Genomic DNA, 21,799 nt, shown 5'->3' with positions numbered 1-21,799 from the left:
CCCTCGCCCCTCCTATCCCCCTCGCCCCTCCTATCCCCCTCGCCCCTCCTATCCCCCTCGCCCCTCCTATCCCCCTCGCCCCTCCTATCCCCCTCGCCCCTCCTATCCCCCTCGCCCCTCCTATCCCCCTCGCCCCTCCTATCCCCCTCGCCCCTCCTATCCCCCTCGCCCCTCCTATCCCCCTCGCCCCTTCTATCCCCCTCGCCCCTCCTATCCCCCTCGCCCCTCCTATCCGCCTCGCCCCTCCTATCCCCCTCGCCCCTCCTATCCCCCTCGCCCCTCCTATCCCCCTCGCCCCTCCTATCCCCCTCGCCCCTCCTATCCCCCTCGCCCGTCCTATCCCCCTCGCCCGTCCTATCCCCCTCGCCCGTCCTATCCCCCTCGCCCGTCCTATCCCCCTCGCCCGTCCTATCCCCCTCGCCCGTCCTATCCCCCTCGCCCGTCCTATCCCCCTCGCCCGTCCTATCCCCCTCGCCCGTCCTATCCCCCTCGCCCGTCCTATCCCCCTCGCCCGTCCTATCCCCCTCGCCCGTCCTATCCCCCCCTCGCCCGTCCTATCCCCCCCTCGCCCGTCCTATCCCCCCCTCGCCCGTCCTATCCCCCCCTCGCCCGTCCTCTCCCCCCCTCGCCCGTCCTCTCCCCCCCTCGCCCGTCCTCTCCCCCCCTCGCCCGTCCTCTCCCCCCCTCGCCCGTCCTCTCCCCCCCTCGCCCGTCCTCTCCCCCCCTCGCCCGTCCTCACCCCCCCTCGCCCGTCCTCTCCCCCCCTCGCCCGTCCTCTCCCCCCCTCGCCCGTCCTCTCCCCCCCTCGCCCGTCCTCTCCCCCCCTCGCCCGTCCCCTCCCCCCCCTCGCCCGTCCCCTCCCCCCCCTCGCCCGTCCCCTCCCCCCCCTCGCCCGTCCCCTCCCCCCCCTCGCCCGTCCCCTCCCCCCCCTCGCCCGTCCCCTCCCCCCCCTCGCCCGTCCCCTCCCCCCCCTCGCCCGTCCCCTCCCCCCCCTCGCCCGTCCCCTCCCCCCCCTCGCCCGTCCCCTCCCCCCCTCGCCCGTCCTCTCCCCCCCTCGCCCGTCCTCTCCCCTCCCCTCGCCCGTCCTCTCCCCCCCCTCCTCGCCCGTCCTCCCCCCCCCTCGCCCGTCCTCCCCCCCCTCGCCCGTCCCCCCCCTCCTCCTATTACTCCTCCTCTTACTCCTCCTATTACTCCTCCTCCTCTTCCTCCTCCTCCCCCCCCCTCTCTCCCATTCTACCCCCTTCCACCCTTTTCTTTTGTTGGCGCCCCACTCAGTGCCTCTCAAAATATGAAAGAGGGAAAAATATTTTTTGTTAATGCCAGGTTAAGTTAGTTCAATACTGAAGGACTGATATACTGTGGCTTTGATATCTTTCATAGCTTGGTGATATATGCTGACATAAGCCAGATATCTTCTACAAAACTAAGTCATGAAGTGTTGATTGTGGGATTGGATTCCACAATTTTCAGAAAACAACAGCTCTTTTAAATTTCTTCCTCAAAAATGTTTCGGTAAATGTGTGATAGTATCAGTGGCCCATGTTTTTATTATATATTTTAACTACTACTTCATCTGATTCATAGAAGTCACTTGTTTCATTTAGGTAGTCTGTCATTGCTTTTTTCAGGTTTGTTGTTGTTCTGTTCCTGTGTATGTTTCTCATGTAAAAGCAAAGCTTTGAAAAATTGCGCATGCCATTTATTAATAGTGCTGAAAATAAGTGCAGGCATAATAATAAAAATACGAAGGTTGTTTCACTGTCAGTTACTTGAACTTGGTGGTCGGGCTTGGACACTTTCATGTATTTAGCTTCTTGCTCATATCACAGTTCCACTTGGAATCATTCCTTCACGTATTGCGTCAGTAGGTTGTGTGTCACCCGAGAGTCTTTACAATTGACAAACGTTTATAAACTTTTTTCGGGGTTGTTACATAGCAGGTAGTCATTAAAAATGCATTGCTCTATCTTAAACAATTAAATTTAAAAAATATAAATCAGTATGATCAATTATATTGACTAGTGGTAATGATCACAGACTCGAATAATGATTTTATGTCATTTGTAGACAATTAAGTTGCAATTAAGCACTGCATATCTACAGTTTTAGGCTTTGCTGTATATTTATTGTGGAGAGGACACTGTCTTCCTCAAAAAGAATTGGCTTCTGTATAATGTCACCATCCTTATCTTTAATTACGGGCCAACTAAGACCACGTTTAAGCCACAAAGTTAGCTGTGTGCTTACTCAGGCAACCTTTAATCTGTTCACTTTTCTTTCCTCTGTTCTGCCATCACTTTCTTCCTCGTAATTGTGGCACTGTCTTCTCTCGCAAACTGTCTCGTCCCTTAACCCTTTCGCTGCCGTAGGCCCGTATACCCGTTGCGCTACGACGTTCGCCAGGTGTTTCGGACGCGTATACGCTTACCGCTCAGGTTTCCTACAGTACTACGGACGTCTGTGCGTATCCCGAGCTGCCGACCTGTCACTGCTGTGGACGAGTTACTTCCGTATCTTGGCGAATAAAGAAATTTATAGTGTTTATCATGCGACGTACATACCTCATTTTGTGCTACCGTTTGCAGAAAACATCGTTTCAGTCAGTCGAATTGTTCAAGAGATAAGACGGTCGTTATGACAGATTTGCGGTGTGCCAGGACATGAACGTGCACGTAGTGTGCAACTGTCCTTCGGATATAAAAACCCAGTAACTCGAGAACCTAATGAGATATCGTTCTGGTCCCAATTTTTAATTAAATTTTGATATTTTGTCTATATTTCATTCACTGCAATGTGTGAGCTTAAATTAACCGTAAGCAAAGTTCACGCAATGTGTTTGTACCCCCGCATACTCTTTAATGTTTTATTTAATGACGCCGTGCAGTAAGTACGTTGGCTAACGAAAAAATATTCTCGAATTCTGTGCCGGGTGAGGGTATCGGATCGTAAGATATGCAAAAGTCAAATTTGTCCGTCTAATAGTTTTCAAAAACACAGACGACATACATTTCGTACCGTCCGAAACGCTTTCTCTCGGCACGGACACCGGCACGTGGTGAGGGGTACAGCCTCGATGGCGTCCGCCTCACAGAGCACGTCTGTAGCAGAGAAAGCGTTAATTTTATTGTGCCAGTTTCTTACAGGTGCCTGTGCTCTTTCCTGTGTTTGTCTTTTAATTTCTCAAACTGCCGTTCAGAATTTCTTTCGAGAACTCGTTATTCGGCTGTGCCCGTAGGCCGTAAGTCTCTAGTTTTGTCAGAACAATTGTATACTTCCATTTCTTCTGAATTGACTGTTTCTACTGTCACTGTTTTTCCTAATATCTTCTTCACCCTCTTTCTGTTATTTCTCCTAGCTTATTAATTTTCTTTTATCACTCCTAAAATTAGTGTCGGTCTCAGTCACCGTCCGTTTCATCGACTGTCGGTTTTACAGGAAGCTAACGAAGAGTTCTGCAAGGAGAAGGCGGGCGGGGGCGCCGCGGCTCGCCGCGAGGAGGTGCTGAAGCAGCTGGCGGCGGCCCACGACGCGTTCTTCGAGCTGCAGGGCAACCTGCGCGAGGGCACCAAGTTCTACAACGACCTCACGCAGGTGCTCCTCCTTGTCCTCTCTGCTGTGAAGAAAACTTTTTTTTTTAAGAGGGTGGGGGGACAATTAATTTCTTGTTTTCAGGCCATTTGCCATTATAAGCTTAAACATCTGCGTGTGCATTTGTTCAACAGATTCTGAAAAGTTTTCCTCCCCTCTGTTGTCAGAGTCTCAAAAATATGAGTTTGGGACGATATAAACAGCTTCTTCCTGTGGTGAAAATTGTTGTTCGGGAGTTTTTCATTTGACGTGAGAGAACAAAGAGAAGTGTTTCGGCAATAAAGCAGGTGTATATGGGGAACTGGATGTTAATATGGTAATTTTGTCTGTCAGGTAATCAATTGTTTGGGGTGCTGTGAGACAGCTGGCACTTTCATGACGAAGAACGGTGGGACACGTCAGTTGTTGCAGCAATAATGGTCCTTCCGTCCTCTTCACTGGCAATCGCAATCCGGTGTGATGTGGTGAACGAACAGTTTCTTCTCAGAAGTTTGTCGCAAATGAAAGAATAACTTTCGTCAGTTTCCGTTTGCCTCGTGTTATCGTTCAGTTTCTGGCTCGTAAGAGTGCGTCGGAATTTTCTCTTGTTACGATGCTGTTGTTAGGAAGGGAGTGAGACAGGGTTGTAGCTTATCCCCTATGTTATTTTATCTGTATCTTGAGCAAGCAGTAAAGGAAACAAAAGAAAAATTTGGAGTAGGTACTAAAATCCGTGGAGAAGAAATAAAAACTTTGAGGTTCGCCGATGACATTGTAATTCTGTCAGAGACAGCAAAGGACCTGTAAGAGCAGTTGAACGGAATGGACGGTGTCTTGAAAGGAGGATATAAGATGAACACCAACAAAATCAAAACGAGGATAATGGTATGTAGTCGAGTTACCTTGGGTGATGGTGAGGAATTAGATTAGGGAATGAGACACTTAAAGTAATAAAGGAGTTTTCCTATTTGGCAGTAGTGGCAAGTGTGGTTCAGGTGGTCAGTCATAGGTGTAATACAATAAGCTTAGGCATCTATAAACATGATGCCGTAAAAATATTAGTCGATTTGTGATTGCATCATAAGGTTATTCCGATTAAGCGCATCAACTTAGTACCCGTTTCTCGCCATTTGCAGGAAGTTTTAATTTTCTGCTTTAACATGAAGAAATCTGCAGCTGTGGCTCTTAAAATGCTGGATAAGACCAACGATTTTGATGTCGAAGACTGGAATGGCAGGGAAAGACAAATCAGTTTTCGTAGCTACTGAAACAGACGAAGACAGTCACGACACCATTATCGAAAGCAATTGATGTGGTCGAGCCCAGAACTGAAACACAAACGGCCACAATACAGCGATAGACACACAAAGGTAATTTCGCAGCAGGTCAGTGCTCGACCCCATGTCGCAAAACCCGTCAAAATAAACACGGAAACGTCGAAATGAGAATTCCTATCTCTTTTGCCGTGTTCTCCGTATGTTGCTCTCCCCGACTACCACCTTTTTCGATCAGTGACCTACAGTCTGGCTGACTGGCACTTCCGTCGTATGCCCGAGTGGAAAATTGAATCGATGCACGGATCCCACAAAAGACGCCCAGTTCTTCCGCCACGGGATTTGTATACTATCCGAAAAATGGGAGAAAGTAGTGGCCGGCGATGGGCAATACTACGAAACAATAAAGCCCCAAACTTCGAGAAAAAATGGCAGAAGCAAAGTTGTAGACCTAGTAGGTTAAAGCCGACGTCCAGACAGATGACAATAAATAGAATAAAAGAAACTTCGTGTACAGTAAATAGGGGCAAAGCTAAGGGCAGTACTTACTTCATCAAAACATCGAGGGAATAAAAAATAAAGTAGATGAGCTAGTGTGTTTAGATGATCTCAAAAACGAAAATGAGGTAGATATATTCGGTCTGTCTGATGACCACGGAACTGTGGGGATGGACAGTGTCAGTATAAATGGGTATAATTTAGCATCGTACACTTGTGGATCTAGGACGAATAGAGGAGGCGTTCCCATTTTCATAAAACGAGGGTATAAATACAAAACTGTAGAAGTAAGCAAATTTTGTGCATGTGAACTTCAGCTAGATAATGTAGTATTGATAATCGCTTGTGACAAGCTGGTGGATGTTTCTGTAACCATCGCGCCCCATAAGAGCTTAAATATGGTCCAGGGTATCATATTTCACAGAGACCTTCTTTTGCAGTCCGACGACGAGCTGCGCGCCAATTTAGAGGGGCGAGGTGTGCATTTCGTCCGGCGTGTCCGAAGGTTAATCGGGTTGCCACCGGTGCCTTCATCTCGTCCTTTGAGGGTGATACGTTGCCCGAGAAGGTCGAGGTGACGGTCTACCGGTGTGACGTAAAGCCCTATATCCCTCACCCGATGCGGTGCTTTAAGTGCCGCAAGTTCGGCCATACGTCTTCCCGCCGTACATCCGGCGTCACGTGCCGAGATTGCGGACGCCCGTCACGTCCCGATACCCCGCCTCCCACCTGTGTCAACTGCGGAGAGCACCGTTCGCCTCGCTCATCTGACAGCAGGATTCTCCAGAAAGAAAGGAAAATCATGCAGTACGAGACCCCAGACAGACTGACCTACATTGAGGCTAAGAGAAAATTTGAGCGCCTACATCCCGCGCGTACGGCATCGTCTTACGCTACCGCTGCGACAGTTCTGGCACCGTCAGCTCCGCCGACCCAGGTCACCTCTGAGAGCCGGAAGACTACACCTGCCCCCTTGACGGTGGGGGGCATTTCCCTCCCTGTTGCTCCTGCACTGACTACTTCGGGAGCAACCCCCCTCCAAACATAGGGGACATCCGTCCCCACTTCTGAGCCGGAGAAGCGTAAGTCTTCTTCGGCTTCTCTTGCTAGGAAGGGCTCCCTCGGGTCACTCCCTTCCCGGGTTTTTGCTAGTGGGAAGGATGACACCGAGAGCCCGAAAGCAGCTGGTCGCACGGTTTCACGATCGTCCTCGGTCCCGGACACTGAGCCGGTGAAGTCCTCACAGCCGGGGAAACCCGAGGAGCGGCGAGAGAAATCTGAAAAGAAAACCCCCGAGACGAAAGAAATTGCAGTGGCACCCACGCCACTACTACCTACGAGCTCTGCGGCTGAGGACGGGGTGGAGATTTTGGTGTCCGCCGAGGATCTAGATCTCGCCAGACCCTGGGACACAGTGGATATAGACTGCTCGGGCAATAAATCGGTGGCAGCGGGTGACTGTGAGGTGTAAACTGCCTCGTCGAATGTTCCGTGCCTTCCCAGTGTCACGATGTCGTCCTCCAGTGGAATTGCGGTGGTTTTTTCCACCGCCTGGCTGAGCTACGGCAACTGTAAGCTTTACACCTGCTTTCTGCATTGCCCTCCAGGAAACCTGGTTCCCGGCAATGCGGACTCCTGTCCACCGCGGCTATAAGGGATATTACAGGAACCGTAGCGACTATAATAGAGTGTCAGGTGGAGTTTGCATTTATATCCTAAACCCCGTCTCTAGTAAACGTGTGCCCCTTCAGACCCCTCTTGAAGCTGTGGCTGTCAGAATGACTACGACGTAGGAAATAACTGTCTGCAATGTGTATCTTCCTCCAGATGGTGCAGTACCCCTAAATGTATTAGCTGCAGTGATTGATCAACTCCCTAACCCTTTCCTACTTCTGGGAGATTTTAATGCCCATAACCCCTTGCGGGGTGGTACCGTGCTTACTGGCCGAGGCAGAGATGTCGAAACTTTACTGTCGCAATTCGACCTCTGCTCTTAAATACGATTTATCAGTATGCAGCCCAGGACTTCTCCCATCTATCCACTGGAGAGCACACGACAACCTGTGCGGTAGTGACCACTTCCCCATCTTCCCGTCACTGTCCTGGCGTCAGGTGCACAGACACCTGCCCAGACGGGCTCTGAACGAGGCGGACTGGGGAACTTTCGCCTCTGCTGTCACCGCCGAATCGCCCCCACACGGCAACATCGATGTGACGGTTGAGCGGGTGACTAACACAATTGTTTCTGCAGCAGAAAACACGATCCCTCGCTCTTTAGGGTGCTCGAGGCGTAAGGCAGTCCCTCGGCGGTCGCCGAAGCGATCGAGGAGTGTCGGCGAGCTCTACAGCGGCATAAGTGGCACCCTTCCCTGGAGTACCTCGTAGCCTTGAAACGGCTCTGTGCCAGTGGTCGCCACCTTATCAAACGACGGGAGGAGGAGTGTTGGGAGAGATACGTCTCCACCATTGGGTGCCACACGTCACCTTTCCATTCTGGGCAAAGATCGAACGTCTTTTCGGGTACCGAGCCCCGACAGCTGTCCCCGGTGTTAACGGAAATGGCGAGCTATGTACCGAAGCAAACGCAATTGCCGAGCACTTTGCTCGAGTCTCTGCATCGAAGAATTATCCCCTAGCCTTTCGCACACTCGAACGGCGGCTGGAAGGGAACGTCCTCGCGTTCGCTGCACGCTGCAGTAGATCCTGTAACGCCCCGTTTACAGAGTGGGAGCTCCTCAGTGTCCTCGCACGTTGCCCCGACACAGCTCCTGGGCCCGATGGCATCCACAGCCAGACGATTAAACACCTATCGTCTGACTACGAGTGACATCTTCTTGTCGTCTTCGACCGGATCTGGTACGGTAGCATCTTTCCGTCGCAATGGCGGGAGAGCACTGTCATTCCGGTGCTCGAACCCGGTAAAAACCCCCTCGGTGTGGATAGCTATTGGCCCGTCGGCCTCACCGATGTTCTTTGTAAGCTGCCGGAGCGTACGGTATGTCGGCTGTTGGGTTGGGCCCTGGAGTCGCGTGGCTTGCTGGCTCCGTGTCAGGGCAACTTCACAGAAGCTCTCGTGGTTCGCAGGAGAGCTTCTGTGAAGTTTGGAAGGTAGGAGACGAGGTACTGGCAGAAGTGAGGCTGTGAGGACGGGGCGTGAGTCGTGCTCGGGTAGCTCAGTCGGTAGAGCACTGGCCCGCGAAAGGCAAAGGTCCCGAGTTCGAGTCTCGGTCTGGCACACAGTTTTAATCTGCCAGGAAGTTTCGTATAGGCGCACACTCTGCTGCAGAGTGAAAATCTCATTCTAGTGACATTCGTGATTATAATACCAGAAAAAAGAAAGACTTACACTATCCTTTACTCAACCTATCTTTGCCACAAAAAGGGGTAAAATATGCTGCTATAAAAAATTTTGACAAATTACCTGATGAAATAAAATGTCTGACATACAGCAGTAATAGCTTCAAAAATAAATTGAAATCGTATCTCCTTGACAACTCCTTCACTGCCATAGATGAATCCTTGAATAGGAATAAATAAATCTGTTAATATTGTATATGCATGTTGTGCCATTTAAGGGAATGGTGTAAATTAATAGTCATTTGCTTTCCTGTTACACTCACAAATAGAGCGAGGGGAAGATGACTGTATGCCTCTGTACGAGCCCCAATTTCTCATATCGTATCTCCGTGGTCCTTAAGCTCGGTGTAAGTTGGCAGCAGTAGAATCGTTCGGCAGTTGGCTTCAGATGCCAGTTCTCTAAATTTTCTCGATAGTGTTCACCGAAAAGAACATTGCCTTCCCTCCTGGGATTAGCATTTGAGTTTCTAAAGCATCTCCGTAACACTTACATATTGTTTGAAAGACTTGGTAACATATCGAGCAGCCCACCACTGAATTGCCTTGACGTCCTCCCTTAATCCGACCTGGTGTTGATCCCACACGCTCGAGCAGTACTCGAGAACAGGTGGCACCGGCATCCTGCGTGCATTCTCCTTTACTGGTGAACCTCCCGATAAACTGGACGGGACCGTTGCCTTCCCTACCACTATTCTCTCACGCTCGTTCCATTTCGTAACGCTTTGCGACGTTACTCCCAGACACTTAAATGGTGCGACTGTTTTGAGCGGCGCACTAATTCTGCACTTGAACATTGTGGGTTTGTTTTTCCTCCCTATCTGCATTAACTAAAGTAAGGGAGGTTAGGACGTATGGTGTACACAGTCCTCTTCCATCTCTCTATACATGAACGAAATGACAGAAAATCTGTAATATTGGTACAGATTACCCCCCTGCTGTATACTGCGCAGTGACCTGCTGAGTACGTAAGTCACTGTCGAAGTTTATCTTCACTGGATGCAAACTGTCCAGTGTCACCACCAGAGGGAAGGTGTTTTGGATGTCTTACATAGAGACTGTTTACTCAGTTAGAGACCTGGAAACTGCCGTATGGAACACTGGGAACAGCTTTGACATCACGGAATCTCCCTGCCCGATGCCTCTTTGTTCCGAATTTCTCTGTCACGGTGAGATCTCGTGGAAATTGTAGCACGGGTACGTGTTCTTCAGTGCACTGAGATAATCTGAATGGACGTTTTCTCTTGTAAAATCTATTTATCCTAGACACAGCGGTAATTTTTCCTCTGTGTAATTTTGTTCACAGCTCGTGAGGGGTTCGTCGTCACGTTCCCTTCTAAAGCCAGCCGGTAAACTGTAATTCTTTCTTCACACGGGTAGTAGTAGTTTTAGTAAATATTTCGTGTAGTACAAATGGGAGGCTGATAGATCTGCATTATTTTTCTCTCTCTCTCTCTCTCTCTCTCTCTCTCTCTCTCTCTCTCTCTCTTTTATATATATATATATATATATATATATATATATAATAGAGGGAAACATTCCACGTGGGAAAAATATATTTAAAAAGAAAGATGATGAGACTTACCCAACAAAAGCGCTGGCAGGTCGACAGACACACAAATAAACACAAACAAACACACAAAACTCTAGCTTTCGCAACCAATGGTTGCCTCGTCAGGAAAGAGGGAAGGAGAAGGAAAGACAAAAGGATTGGGTTTTAAGGGAGAGGGTAAGGAGTCATTCCAATCCCGGGAGCGGAAAGACTTACCTTAGGGGGAAAAAAGGACAGGTTTACACTCGCACACACACACATATCCATCCACACATACACAGACACAAGCAGACATTTGTAAAGGCAAAGAGTTTGGGCAGAGATGTCAGTCGGGACGGAAATACAGAGGCAAAGATGATGTTGAAAGACAGGTGAGGTATGAGCGGCGGCAGATCGAAATTAGCGGAGATTGAGGCCTGGCGGATAGCGAGAAGAGAGGATATGCTGAAGGGCAAGTTCCCATCTCCGGAGTTCTGACAGGTTGGTGTTAGTGGGAAGTATCCAGATAACCCGGACGGTGTAACACTGTGCCGAGATGTGCTGGCCGTGCACCAAGGCATGTTTAGCCACAGGGTGATCCTCATTACCAACAAACACTGTCTGCCTGTGTCCATTCATGCGAATGGACAGTTTGTTGCTGGTCATTCCCACATAGAACGCTTCACAGTGTAGGCAGGTCAGTTGGTAAATCACGTGGGTGCTTTCACACGTGGCTCTGCCTTTGATCGTGTACACCTTCCGGGTTACAGGACTGGAATAGGTGGTGGTGGGAGGGTGCATGGGACAGGTTTTACACCGGGGGCGGTTACAGGGGTAGGAGCCAGAGGGTAGGGAAGGTGGTTTGGGGATTTCATAGGGATGAACTAAGAGGTTACGAAGGTTAGGTGGACGGCGGAAAGACACTCTTGGTGGAGTGGGGAGGATTTCATGAAGGATGGATCTCATTTCAGGGCAGGATTTGAGGAAGTCGTATCCCTGCTGGAGAGCCACATTCAGAATCTGATCCAGTCCCGGAAAGTATCCTGTCACAAGTGGGGCACTTTTGGGGTTCTTCTGTGGAAGGTTCCGGGTTTGAGGAGATGAGGAAGTGGCTCTGGTTATTTGCTTCTGTACCAGGTCGGGAGGGTAGTTACGGGATGCAAAAGCTGTTTTCAGGTTGTTGGTGTAATGGTTCAAGGATTCCGGACTGGAGCAGATTCGTTTGCCACGAAGACCTAGGCTGTAGGGAAGGGACCGTTTGATGTGGAATGGGTGGCAGCTGTCATAATGGAGGTACTGTTGCTTGTTGGTGGGTTTGATGTGGACGGACGTGTGAAGCTGGCCATTGGACAGGTGGAGGTCAACGTCAAGGAAAGTGGCATGGGATTTCGAGTGGGACCAGGTGAATCTGATGGAACCAAAGGAGTTGAGGTTGGAGAGGAAATTCTGGAGTTCTTCTTCACTGTGAGTCCAGATCATGAAAATGTCATCAATAAATCTGTACCAAACTTTGGGTTGGCAGGCCTGGGTAACCAAGAAAGCTTCCTCTAAGCGACCCATGAATAGGTTGGCGTACGAGGGGGCCATCCTGGTACCCATGGCTGTTCCCTTTAATTGTTGGTATGTCTGGCCTTCAAAAGTGAAGAAGTTGTGGGTCAGGATGAAGCTGGCTAAGGTAATGAGGAAAGAGGTTTTAGGTAGGGCGGCAGGTGATCGGCGTGAAAGGAAGTGCTCCATCGCAGCGAGGCCCTGGACATGCGGAATATTTGTGTATAAGGAAGTGGCATCAATGGTTACAAGGATGGTTTCCGGGGGTAACAGACTGGGTAGGGATTCCAGGCGTTCGAGAAAGTGGTTGGTGTCTTTGATGAAGGATGGGAGACTGCATGTAATGGGTTGAAGGTGTTGATCTACGTAGGCAGAGATGCGTTCTGTGGGGGCTTGGTAACCAGCTACAATGGGACGGCCGGGATGATTGGGTTTGTGAATTTTGGGAAGAAGGTAGAAGGTGGGGGTGCGGGGTGTTGGTGGGGTCAGGAGGTTGATGGAGTCAGGTGAAAGGTTTTGTAGGGGGCCTAAGGTTCTGAGGATTCCTTGAAGCTCCGCCTGGACATCAGGAATGGGATTACCATGGCAAACTTTGTAAGTAGTGTTGTCTGAAAGCTGACGTAGTCCCTCAGCCACATACTCCCGACGATCAAGTACCACAGTCGTGGAACCCTTGTCTGCCGGAAGAATGACGATGGATTGGTCAGCCTTCAGATCACGGATAGCCTGGGCTTCAGCAGTGGTGATGTTGGGAGTAGGATTAAGGTTTTTTAAGAAGGATTGAGAGGCAAGGCTGGAAGTCAGAAATTCCTGGAAGGTTAGGAGAGGGTGATTTTGAGGAAGAGGAGGTGGGTCCCGCTGTGACGGAGGACGGAACTGTTCCAGGCATGGTTCAATTTGGATAGTATCTTGGGGAGTTGGATCATTGGGAGTAGGATTAGGATCATTTTTCTTCGTGGCAAAGTGATATTTCCAGCAGAGAGTACGGCTGTAGGACAGTAAATCTTTGACAAGGGCTGTTTGGTTAAATCTGGGAGTGGGGCTGAAGGTGAGGCCTTTGGATAGGACAGAGGTTTCGGATTGGGAGAGAGGTTTGGAGGAGAGGTTAACTACTGAATTGGGGTGTTGTGGTTCCAGATTGTGTTGATTGGAGTTTTGAGGTTTTGGAGGGAGTGGAGCTGGAAGTGGGAGATTGAGTAGATGGGAGAGACTGGGTTTGTGTGCAATGAGAGGAGGTTGAGGTTTGCTGGAAAGGTTGTGAAGGGTGAGTGAGTTGCCTTTCCGGAGGTGGGAAACCAGGAGATTGGATAGTTTTTTAAGGTGGAGGGTGGCATGCTGTTCTAATTTGCGGTTGGCCTGTAGGAGGATGCTCTGAACAACTGGTGTGGATGTGGGAGAGGAAAGATTGAGGACTTTTATTAGGGACAGGAGTTGATGGGTGTGTTGATTGGCTGAGTGGATGTGTAGGTGAAGGATTAGGTGGGTGAGGGCAATGGATTGTTCGGTTTGGAACTGGTATAGGGACTGATGGAAAGAAGGGTTGCAGCCAGAGATGGGAACTTTAAGTGTGAGGCCTTTGGGGGTGATGCCAAATGTCAGACAAGCCTGAGAAAATAAAATATGGGAGTGTAATCTGGCTAGGGCGAAGGCATGTTTGCGGAGGGAATGTAAATAAAACTTAATGGGGTCGTTGTGGAGGTGTTGTGAGGGTGACATGGTACTGGAAGGTGGAAAGTGGAACGAGGCTGAAATGAAAATGAAAATAAATATAAAAATATATGGGGAGAGATAAAGGTAAAACTCGAAAGCAAATGGAGATCTGGTGTGAAAAAAGGCGAAAAAGGGTTGGATAGAGCTGGGCTATGTTGATCCTGTGGTGAACTTGTGTAGGTAGATAATGATGTGCACAAAGGTTAGGTGGTTGTGTTGCCGCCAAAACACGTTAAAGGGTGGAGAAATACGGGAAAATTTCGAAAAAACTACGTGAGGATGTATTAAAAGGGTGGTTTGGTGGTGGCAGATTATGAAAATGAAGCTAACAATTGTCTGGTGAAGAAATAATGACGTTAAAACCTGTGGGAAGCGGCTAAAAATGATCGATGATGTGAGAAAAACGGAAATGGAAATAAAGCAAAAGATATTAAAACTAGCCGAAAAGGTTGTTTAATAGCTGAAAGGAACTGTTTGTGAACTGGAAACGGTGGATTTTATAGCAGCGGTAGTGTTGAAAGCGGAAAAAAATTTTTTGGTTATGGTTTGGAAGTGGGTTACGTATTGTTACGTACTATTGAGTATATATCGGCGGGATACAATTGTATACTGGATTACGGTAAAAAGGAGAAGGTGAATAGAAAGTAAAACTGCTGGCAAAAACAGAAGGAGGAAATAAGATGACAGAAAAGACTACGAAATGTAACAGTGACAATAACAATAACAATAACAAACGTGATTGTTGGATTCAAATTAATGATATGAATATAATAGAGGGAAACATTCCACGTGGGAAAAATATATTTAAAAAGAAAGATGATGAGACTTACCCAACAAAAGCGCTGGCAGGTCGACAGACACACAAATAAACACAAACAAACACACAAAACTCTAGCTTTCGCAACCAATGGTTGCCTCGTCAGGAAAGAGGGAAGGAGAAGGAAAGACAAAAGGATTGGGTTTTAAGGGAGAGGGTAAGGAGTCATTCCAATCCCGGGAGCGGAAAGACTTACCTTAGGGGGAAAAAAGGACAGGTTTACACTCGCACACACACACATATCCATCCACACATACACAGACACAAGCAGACATTTGTAAAGGCAAAGAGTTTGGGCAGAGATGTCAGTCGGGACGGAAATACAGAGGCAAAGATGATGTTGAAAGACAGGTGAGGTATGAGCGGCGGCAGATCGAAATTAGCGGAGATTGAGGCCTGGCGGATAGCGAGAAGAGAGGATATGCTGAAGGGCAAGTTCCCATCTCCGGAGTTCTGACAGGTTGGTGTTAGTGGGAAGTATCCAGATAACCCGGACGGTGTAACACTGTGCCAAGATGTGCTGGCCGTGCACCAAGGCATGTTTAGCCACAGGGTGATCCTCATTACCAACAAACACTGTCTGCCTGTGTCCATTCATGCGAATGGACAGTTTGTTGCTGGTCATTCCCACATAGAACGCTTCACAGTGTAGGCAGGTCAGTTGGTAAATCACGTGGGTGCTTTCACACGTGGCTCTGCCTTTGATCGTGTACACCTTCCGGGTTACAGGACTGGAATAGGTGGTGGTGGGAGGGTGCATGGGACAGGTTTTACACCGGGGGCGGTTACAGGGGTAGGAGCCAGAGGGTAGGGAAGGTGGTTTGGGGATTTCATAGGGATACAATTGTATCCCGCCGATATATACTCAATAGTACGTAACAATACGTAACCCACTTCCAAACCATAACCAAAAAATTTTTTTCCGCTTTCAACACTACCGCTGCTATAAAATCCACCGTTTCCAGTTCACAAACAGTTCCTTTCAGCTATTAAACAACCTTTTCGGCTAGTTTTAATATCTTTTGCTTTATTTCTATTTCCGTTTTTCTCACATCATCGATCATTTTTAGCCGCTTCCCACAGGTTTTAACGTCATTATTTCTTCACCAGACAATTGTTAGCTTCATTTTCATAATCTGCCACCACCAAACCACCCTTTTAATACATCCTCACGTAGTTTTTTCGAAATTTTCCCGTATTTCTCCACCCTTTAACGTGTTTTGGCGGCAACACAACCACCTAACCTTTGTGCACATCATTATCTACCTACACAAGTTCACCACAGGATCAACATAGCCCAGCTCTATCCAACCCTTTTTCGCCTTTTTTCACACCAGATCTCCATTTGCTTTCGAGTTTTACCTTTATCTCTCCCCATATATTTTTATATTTATTTTCATTTTCATTTCAGCCTCGTTCCACTTTCCACCTTCCAGTACCATGTCACCCTCACAACACCTCCACAACGACCCCATTAAGTTTTATTTACATTCCCTCCGCAAACATGCCTTCGCCCTAGCCAGATTACACTCCCATATTTTATTTTCTCAGGCTTGTCTGACATTTGGCATCACCCCCAAAGGCCTCACACTTAAAGTTCCCATCTCTGGCTGCAACCCTTCTTTCCATCAGTCCCTATACCAGTTCCAAACCGAACAATCCATTGCCCTCACCCACCTAATCCTTCACCTACACATCCACTCAGCCAATCAACACACCCATCAACTCCTGTCCCTAATAAAAGTCCTCAATCTTTCCTCTCCCACATCCACACCAGTTGTTCAGAGCATCCTCCTACAGGCCAACCGCAAATTAGAACAGCATGCCACCCTCCACCTTAAAAAACTATCCAATCTCCTGGTTTCCCACCTCCGGAAAGGCAACTCACTCACCCTTCACAACCTTTCCAGCAAACCTCAACCTCCTCTCATTGCACACAAACCCAGTCTCTCCCATCTACTCAATCTCCCACTTCCAGCTCCACTCCCTCCAAAACCTCAAAACTCCAATCAACACAATCTGGAACCACAACACCCCAATTCAGTAGTTAACCTCTCCTCCAAACCTCTCTCCCAATCCGAAACCTCTGTCCTATCCAAAGGCCTCACCTTCAGCCCCACTCCCAGATTTAACCAAACAGCCCTTGTCAAAGATTTACTGTCCTACAGCCGTACTCTCTGCTGGAAATATCACTTTGCCACGAAGAAAAATGATCCTAATCCTACTCCCAATGATCCAACTCCCCAAGATACTATCCAAATTGAACCATGCCTGGAACAGTTCCGTCCTCCGTCACAGCGGGACCCACCTCCTCTTCCTCAAAATCACCCTCTCCTAACCTTCCAGGAATTTCTGACTTCCAGCCTTGCCTCTCAATCCTTCTTAAAAAACCTTAATCCTACTCCCAACATCACCACTGCTGAAGCCCAGGCTATCCGTGATCTGAAGGCTGACCAATCCATCGTCATTCTTCCGGCAGACAAGGGTTCCACGACTGTGGTACTTGATCGTCGGGAGTATGTGGCTGAGGGACTACGTCAGCTTTCAGACAACACTACTTACAAAGTTTGCCATGGTAATCCCATTCCTGATGTCCAGGCGGAGCTTCAAGGAATCCTCAGAACCTTAGGCCCCCTACAAAACCTTTCACCTGACTCCATCAACCTCCTGACCCCACCAACACCCCGCACCCCCACCTTCTACCTTCTTCCCAAAATTCACAAACCCAATCATCCCGGCCGTCCCATTGTAGCTGGTTACCAAGCCCCCACAGAACGCATCTCTGCCTACGTAGATCAACACCTTCAACCCATTACATGCAGTCTCCCATCCTTCATCAAAGACACCAACCACTTTCTCGAACGCCTGGAATCCCTACCCAGTCTGTTACCCCCGGAAACCATCCTTGTAACCATTGATGCCACTTCCTTATACACAAATATTCCGCATGTCCAGGGCCTCGCTGCGATGGAGCACTTCCTTTCACGCCGATCACCTGCCGCCCTACCTAAAACCTCTTTCCTCATTACCTTAGCCAGCTTCATCCTGACCCACAACTTCTTCACTTTTGAAGGCCAGACATACCAACAATTAAAGGGAACAGCCATGGGTACCAGGATGGCCCCCTCGTACGCCAACCTATTCATGGGTCGCTTAGAGGAAGCTTTCTTGGTTACCCAGGCCTGCCAACCCAAAGTTTGGTACAGATTTATTGATGACATTTTCATGATCTGGACTCACAGTGAAGAAGAACTCCAGAATTTCCTCTCCAACCTCAACTCCTTTGGTTCCATCAGATTCACCTGGTCCCACTCGAAATCCCATGCCACTTTCCTTGACGTTGACCTCCACCTGTCCAATGGCCAGCTTCACACGTCCGTCCACATCAAACCCACCAACAAGCAACAGTACCTCCATTATGACAGCTGCCACCCATTCCACATCAAACGGTCCCTTCCCTACAGCCTAGGTCTTCGTGGCAAACGAATCTGCTCCAGTCCGGAATCCTTGAACCATTACACCAACAACCTGAAAACAGCTTTTGCATCCCGTAACTACCCTCCCGACCTGGTACAGAAGCAAATAACCAGAGCCACTTCCTCATCTCCTCAAACCCGGAACCTTCCACAGAAGAACCCCAAAAGTGCCCCACTTGTGACAGGATACTTTCCGGGACTGGATCAGATTCTGAATGTGGCTCTCCAGCAGGGATACGACTTCCTCAAATCCTGCCCTGAAATGAGATCCATCCTTCATGAAATCCTCCCCACTCCACCAAGAGTGTCTTTCCGCCGTCCACCTAACCTTCGTAACCTCTTAGTTCATCCCTATGAAATCCCCAAACCACCTTCCCTACCCTCTGGCTCCTACCCCTGTAACCGCCCCCGGTGTAAAACCTGTCCCATGCACCCTCCCACCACCACCTATTCCAGTCCTGTAACCCGGAAGGTGTACACGATCAAAGGCAGAGCCACGTGTGAAAGCACCCACGTGATTTACCAACTGACCTGCCTACACTGTGAAGCGTTCTATGTGGGAATGACCAGCAACAAACTGTCCATTCGCATGAATGGACACAGGCAGACAGTGTTTGTTGGTAATGAGGATCACCCTGTGGCTAAACATGCCTTGGTGCACGGCCAGCACATCTTGGCACAGTGTTACACCGTCCGGGTTATCTGGATACTTCCCACTAACACCAACCTGTCAGAACTCCGGAGATGGGAACTTGCCCTTCAGCATATCCTCTCTTCTCGCTATCCGCCAGGCCTCAATCTCCGCTAATTTCGATCTGCCGCCGCTCATACCTCACCTGTCTTTCAACATCATCTTTGCCTCTGTATTTCCGTCCCGACTGACATCTCTGCCCAAACTCTTTGCCTTTACAAATGTCTGCTTGTGTCTGTGTATGTGTGGATGGATATGTGTGTGTGTGCGAGTGTAAACCTGTCCTTTTTTCCCCCTAAGGTAAGTCTTTCCGCTCCCGGGATTGGAATGACTCCTTACCCTCTCCCTTAAAACCCAATCCTTTTGTCTTTCCTTCTCCTTCCCTCTTTCCTGACGAGGCAACCATTGGTTGCGAAAGCTAGAGTTTTGTGTGTTTGTTTGTGTTTATTTGTGTGTCTGTCGACCTGCCAGCGCTTTTGTTGGGTAAGTCTCATCATCTTTCTTTTTAAATATATATATATATATATATGAATATAATAGAGGGAAACATTCCACGTGGGAAAAATATATTTAAAAAGAAAGATGATGAGACTTACCCAACAAAAGCGCTGGCAGGTCGATAGACACACAAATAAACACAAACATACACACAAAACTCAAGCTTTCGCAACAAACTGTTGCCTCATCAGGAAAGAGGGAAGGAGAGGGAAAGACGAAAGGATATGGGTTTTAAGGGAGAGGGTAAGGAGTCATTCCAATCCCGGGAGCGGAAAGACTTACCTTAGGGGGAAAAAAGGACAGGTATACACTCGCGCACACACACACATATCCATCCATCCATACATACAAGACACAAGCAGACATGTCTGCTTGTGTCTTGTATGTATGGATGGATATGTGTGTGTGTGCGCGAGTGTATACCTGTCCTTTTTTCCCCCTAAGGTAAGTCTTTCCGCTCCCGGGATTGGAATGACTCCTTACCCTCTCCCTTAAAACCCATATCCTTTCGTCTTTCCCTCTCCTTCCCTCTTTCCTGATGAGGCAACAGTTTGTTGCGAAAGCTTGAGTTTTGTGTGTATGTTTGTGTTTATTTGTGTGTCTATCGACCTGCCAGCGCTTTTGTTGGGTAAGTCTCATCATCTTTCTTTTTAAATATATATATATATATATATATATATATATATATATATATATATATATATATATATATATATATATATATATATATATATAAAAACAAAGATGATGTGACTTACCAAATGAAAGTGCTGGCAGGTCGACAGACACACAAACGAACACAAACATACACACAAAATTCAAGCTTTCGCAACAAACTGTTGCCTCATCAGGAAAGAGGGAAGGAGAGGGAAAGACGAAAGGATGTGGGTTTTAGGGAGAGGGTAAGGAGTCATTCCAGTCCCGGGAGCGGAAAGACTTACCTTAGGGGGAAAAAAGGACGGGTACACACTCGCACACACACACATATCCATCCACACATATACAGACACAAGCAGACATATCTGGGTGACTTCCTGTGAACATTTTGACAAACACTTCATCAAAAAACATAAATAATGTCCTTAAGAATTCTCACAGCCTCACGACGACTAGCTCGGCCACCAAAATATTACGTGCATAAACGGATTTGTCAACATCTGCTTGTGTCTGTATATGTGTGGATGGATATGTGTGTGTGTGCGAGTGTGTACCCGTCCTTTTTTCCCCCTAAGGTAAGTCTTTCCGCTCCCGGGACTGGAATGACTCCTTACCCTCTCCCTAAAACCCACATCCTTTCGTCTTTCCCTCTCCTTCCCTCTTTCCTGATGAGGCAACAGTTTGTTGCGAAAGCTTGAATTTTGTGTGTATGTTTGTGTTCGTTTGTGTGTCTGTCGACCTGCCAGCACTTTCATTTGGTAAGTCACATCATCTTTGTTTTTAGATATATTTTTCCTTCGTGGAATGTTTCCTTCTATTATAACTATATATATATATATATATATATATATATATATATATATATATATATATATATATATATATATAAATATAATAGAGGGAAACATTCCACGTGGGAAAAATATATTTAAAAAGAAAGATGATGAGACTTACCCAACAAAAGCGCTGGCAGGTCGATAGACACACAAATAAATAAACACAAACATACACACAAAACTCTAGCTTTCGCAACCAACGGTTGCCTCGTCAGGAAAGAGGGAAGGAGAAGGAAAGACAAAAGGATATGGGTTTTAAGGGAGAGGGTAAGGAGTCATTCCAATCCCGGGAGCGGAAAGACTTACCTTGGGGGGAAAAAAGGACAGGTATACACTCGCACACACACACATATCCATCCATACATACAAGACACAAGCAGACATTTTCAAAATGTCTGCTTGTGTCTTGTATGTATGGATGGATATGTGTGTGTGTGCGAGTGTATACCTGTCCTTTTTTCCCCCCAAGGTAAGTCTTTCCGCTCCCGGGATTGGAATGACTCCTTACCCTCTCCCTTAAAACCCATATCCTTTTGTCTTTCCTTCTCCTTCCCTCTTTCCTGACGAGGCAACCGTTGGTTGCGAAAGCTAGAGTTTTGTGTGTATGTTTGTGTTTATTTATTTGTGTGTCTATCGACCTGCCAGCGCTTTTGCTATATATATATATATATATATACGAGGGTGGGTTGCAGTCGCCTAAGATTCCCCACAATATAGAAGGAAGTGGGGAAAAAAGTCTCTCAGAACCTATAATCTGATAACAATTAGTCGGCATCCAATTTGAAGACCGAAGTTGCGGCGTACCCTCGACGAATACAGTCGGCAGGCGACTGCCGCGGTGCACCACTCTCTTTTGCGGTGTTAAAAAAAGTGTCAGATTCCCTCAAAAATTGTGTAAATAAAAAATCTTAAATTCACATGTAATATAAGTCACTCTAATGTCTGTAAGATTCAAAAAATGGCAATAATCTATGAGTGTGAAGTTAAATATCTGTTGTAAAAATTCTGAAACTGACATATGGCACATTATTAGGCACACAAAAAAAATATTATACAAATCTCCTCCTATGTCAGCTCAGTGAGAAGTGGCAGTCGTAATGTTTCGTGCAGTAAAAGTGGGATGTGGTGGGAGCCGACAGCGGCAGTATACGCAGTACAGTGCAGCTGCCAGTGGCGTACTGCGACCCGGCCCACGAGTTGTCGCGTGACAAGTGACTCGAATAGGACTCCGGGTGTCGATCGTAACGAGCAGTGTGTGAATTAATTTCACGTTTTTGAATTTCCGAAAGAGTTGACAAATCCGTTTATGCACGTAATATTTTGGTGGCCGACCTAGTCGTCG

The 21,799-nt window shown here is 47.9% G+C and overlaps 2 protein-coding genes across 10 annotated transcripts in view; both read left to right on the top strand.

Moving 5' to 3' along the window:
• Positions 1–21,799, top strand: part of LOC126109880 (protein roadkill) — a 695,429-nt gene that overhangs the window by 202,956 nt on the left and 470,674 nt on the right. The window lies entirely within an intron of this gene.
• LOC126109878 (programmed cell death 6-interacting protein) overlaps positions 1–21,799 on the top strand; it is a 157,669-nt gene that overhangs the window by 93,229 nt on the left and 42,641 nt on the right. For all 9 annotated transcript variants that reach the window (XM_049914956.1, XM_049914955.1, XM_049914952.1 and 6 more), the window contains exon 13: positions 3,436–3,591. In XM_049914956.1, coding sequence (XP_049770913.1) covers positions 3,436–3,591 — 156 coding nt within the window. The remainder of the gene's footprint in view (positions 1–3,435; positions 3,592–21,799) is intronic.

The sequence above is a fragment of the Schistocerca cancellata genome, chromosome 12, assembly GCF_023864275.1.
Source record: "Schistocerca cancellata isolate TAMUIC-IGC-003103 chromosome 12, iqSchCanc2.1, whole genome shotgun sequence".
In the NCBI taxonomy this organism is placed as follows: Eukaryota; Metazoa; Arthropoda; class Insecta; order Orthoptera; family Acrididae; genus Schistocerca; species Schistocerca cancellata.
Note: the sequence above shows the minus strand (reverse complement) of the source record. Positions and strands in the feature narration are given on the sequence as shown.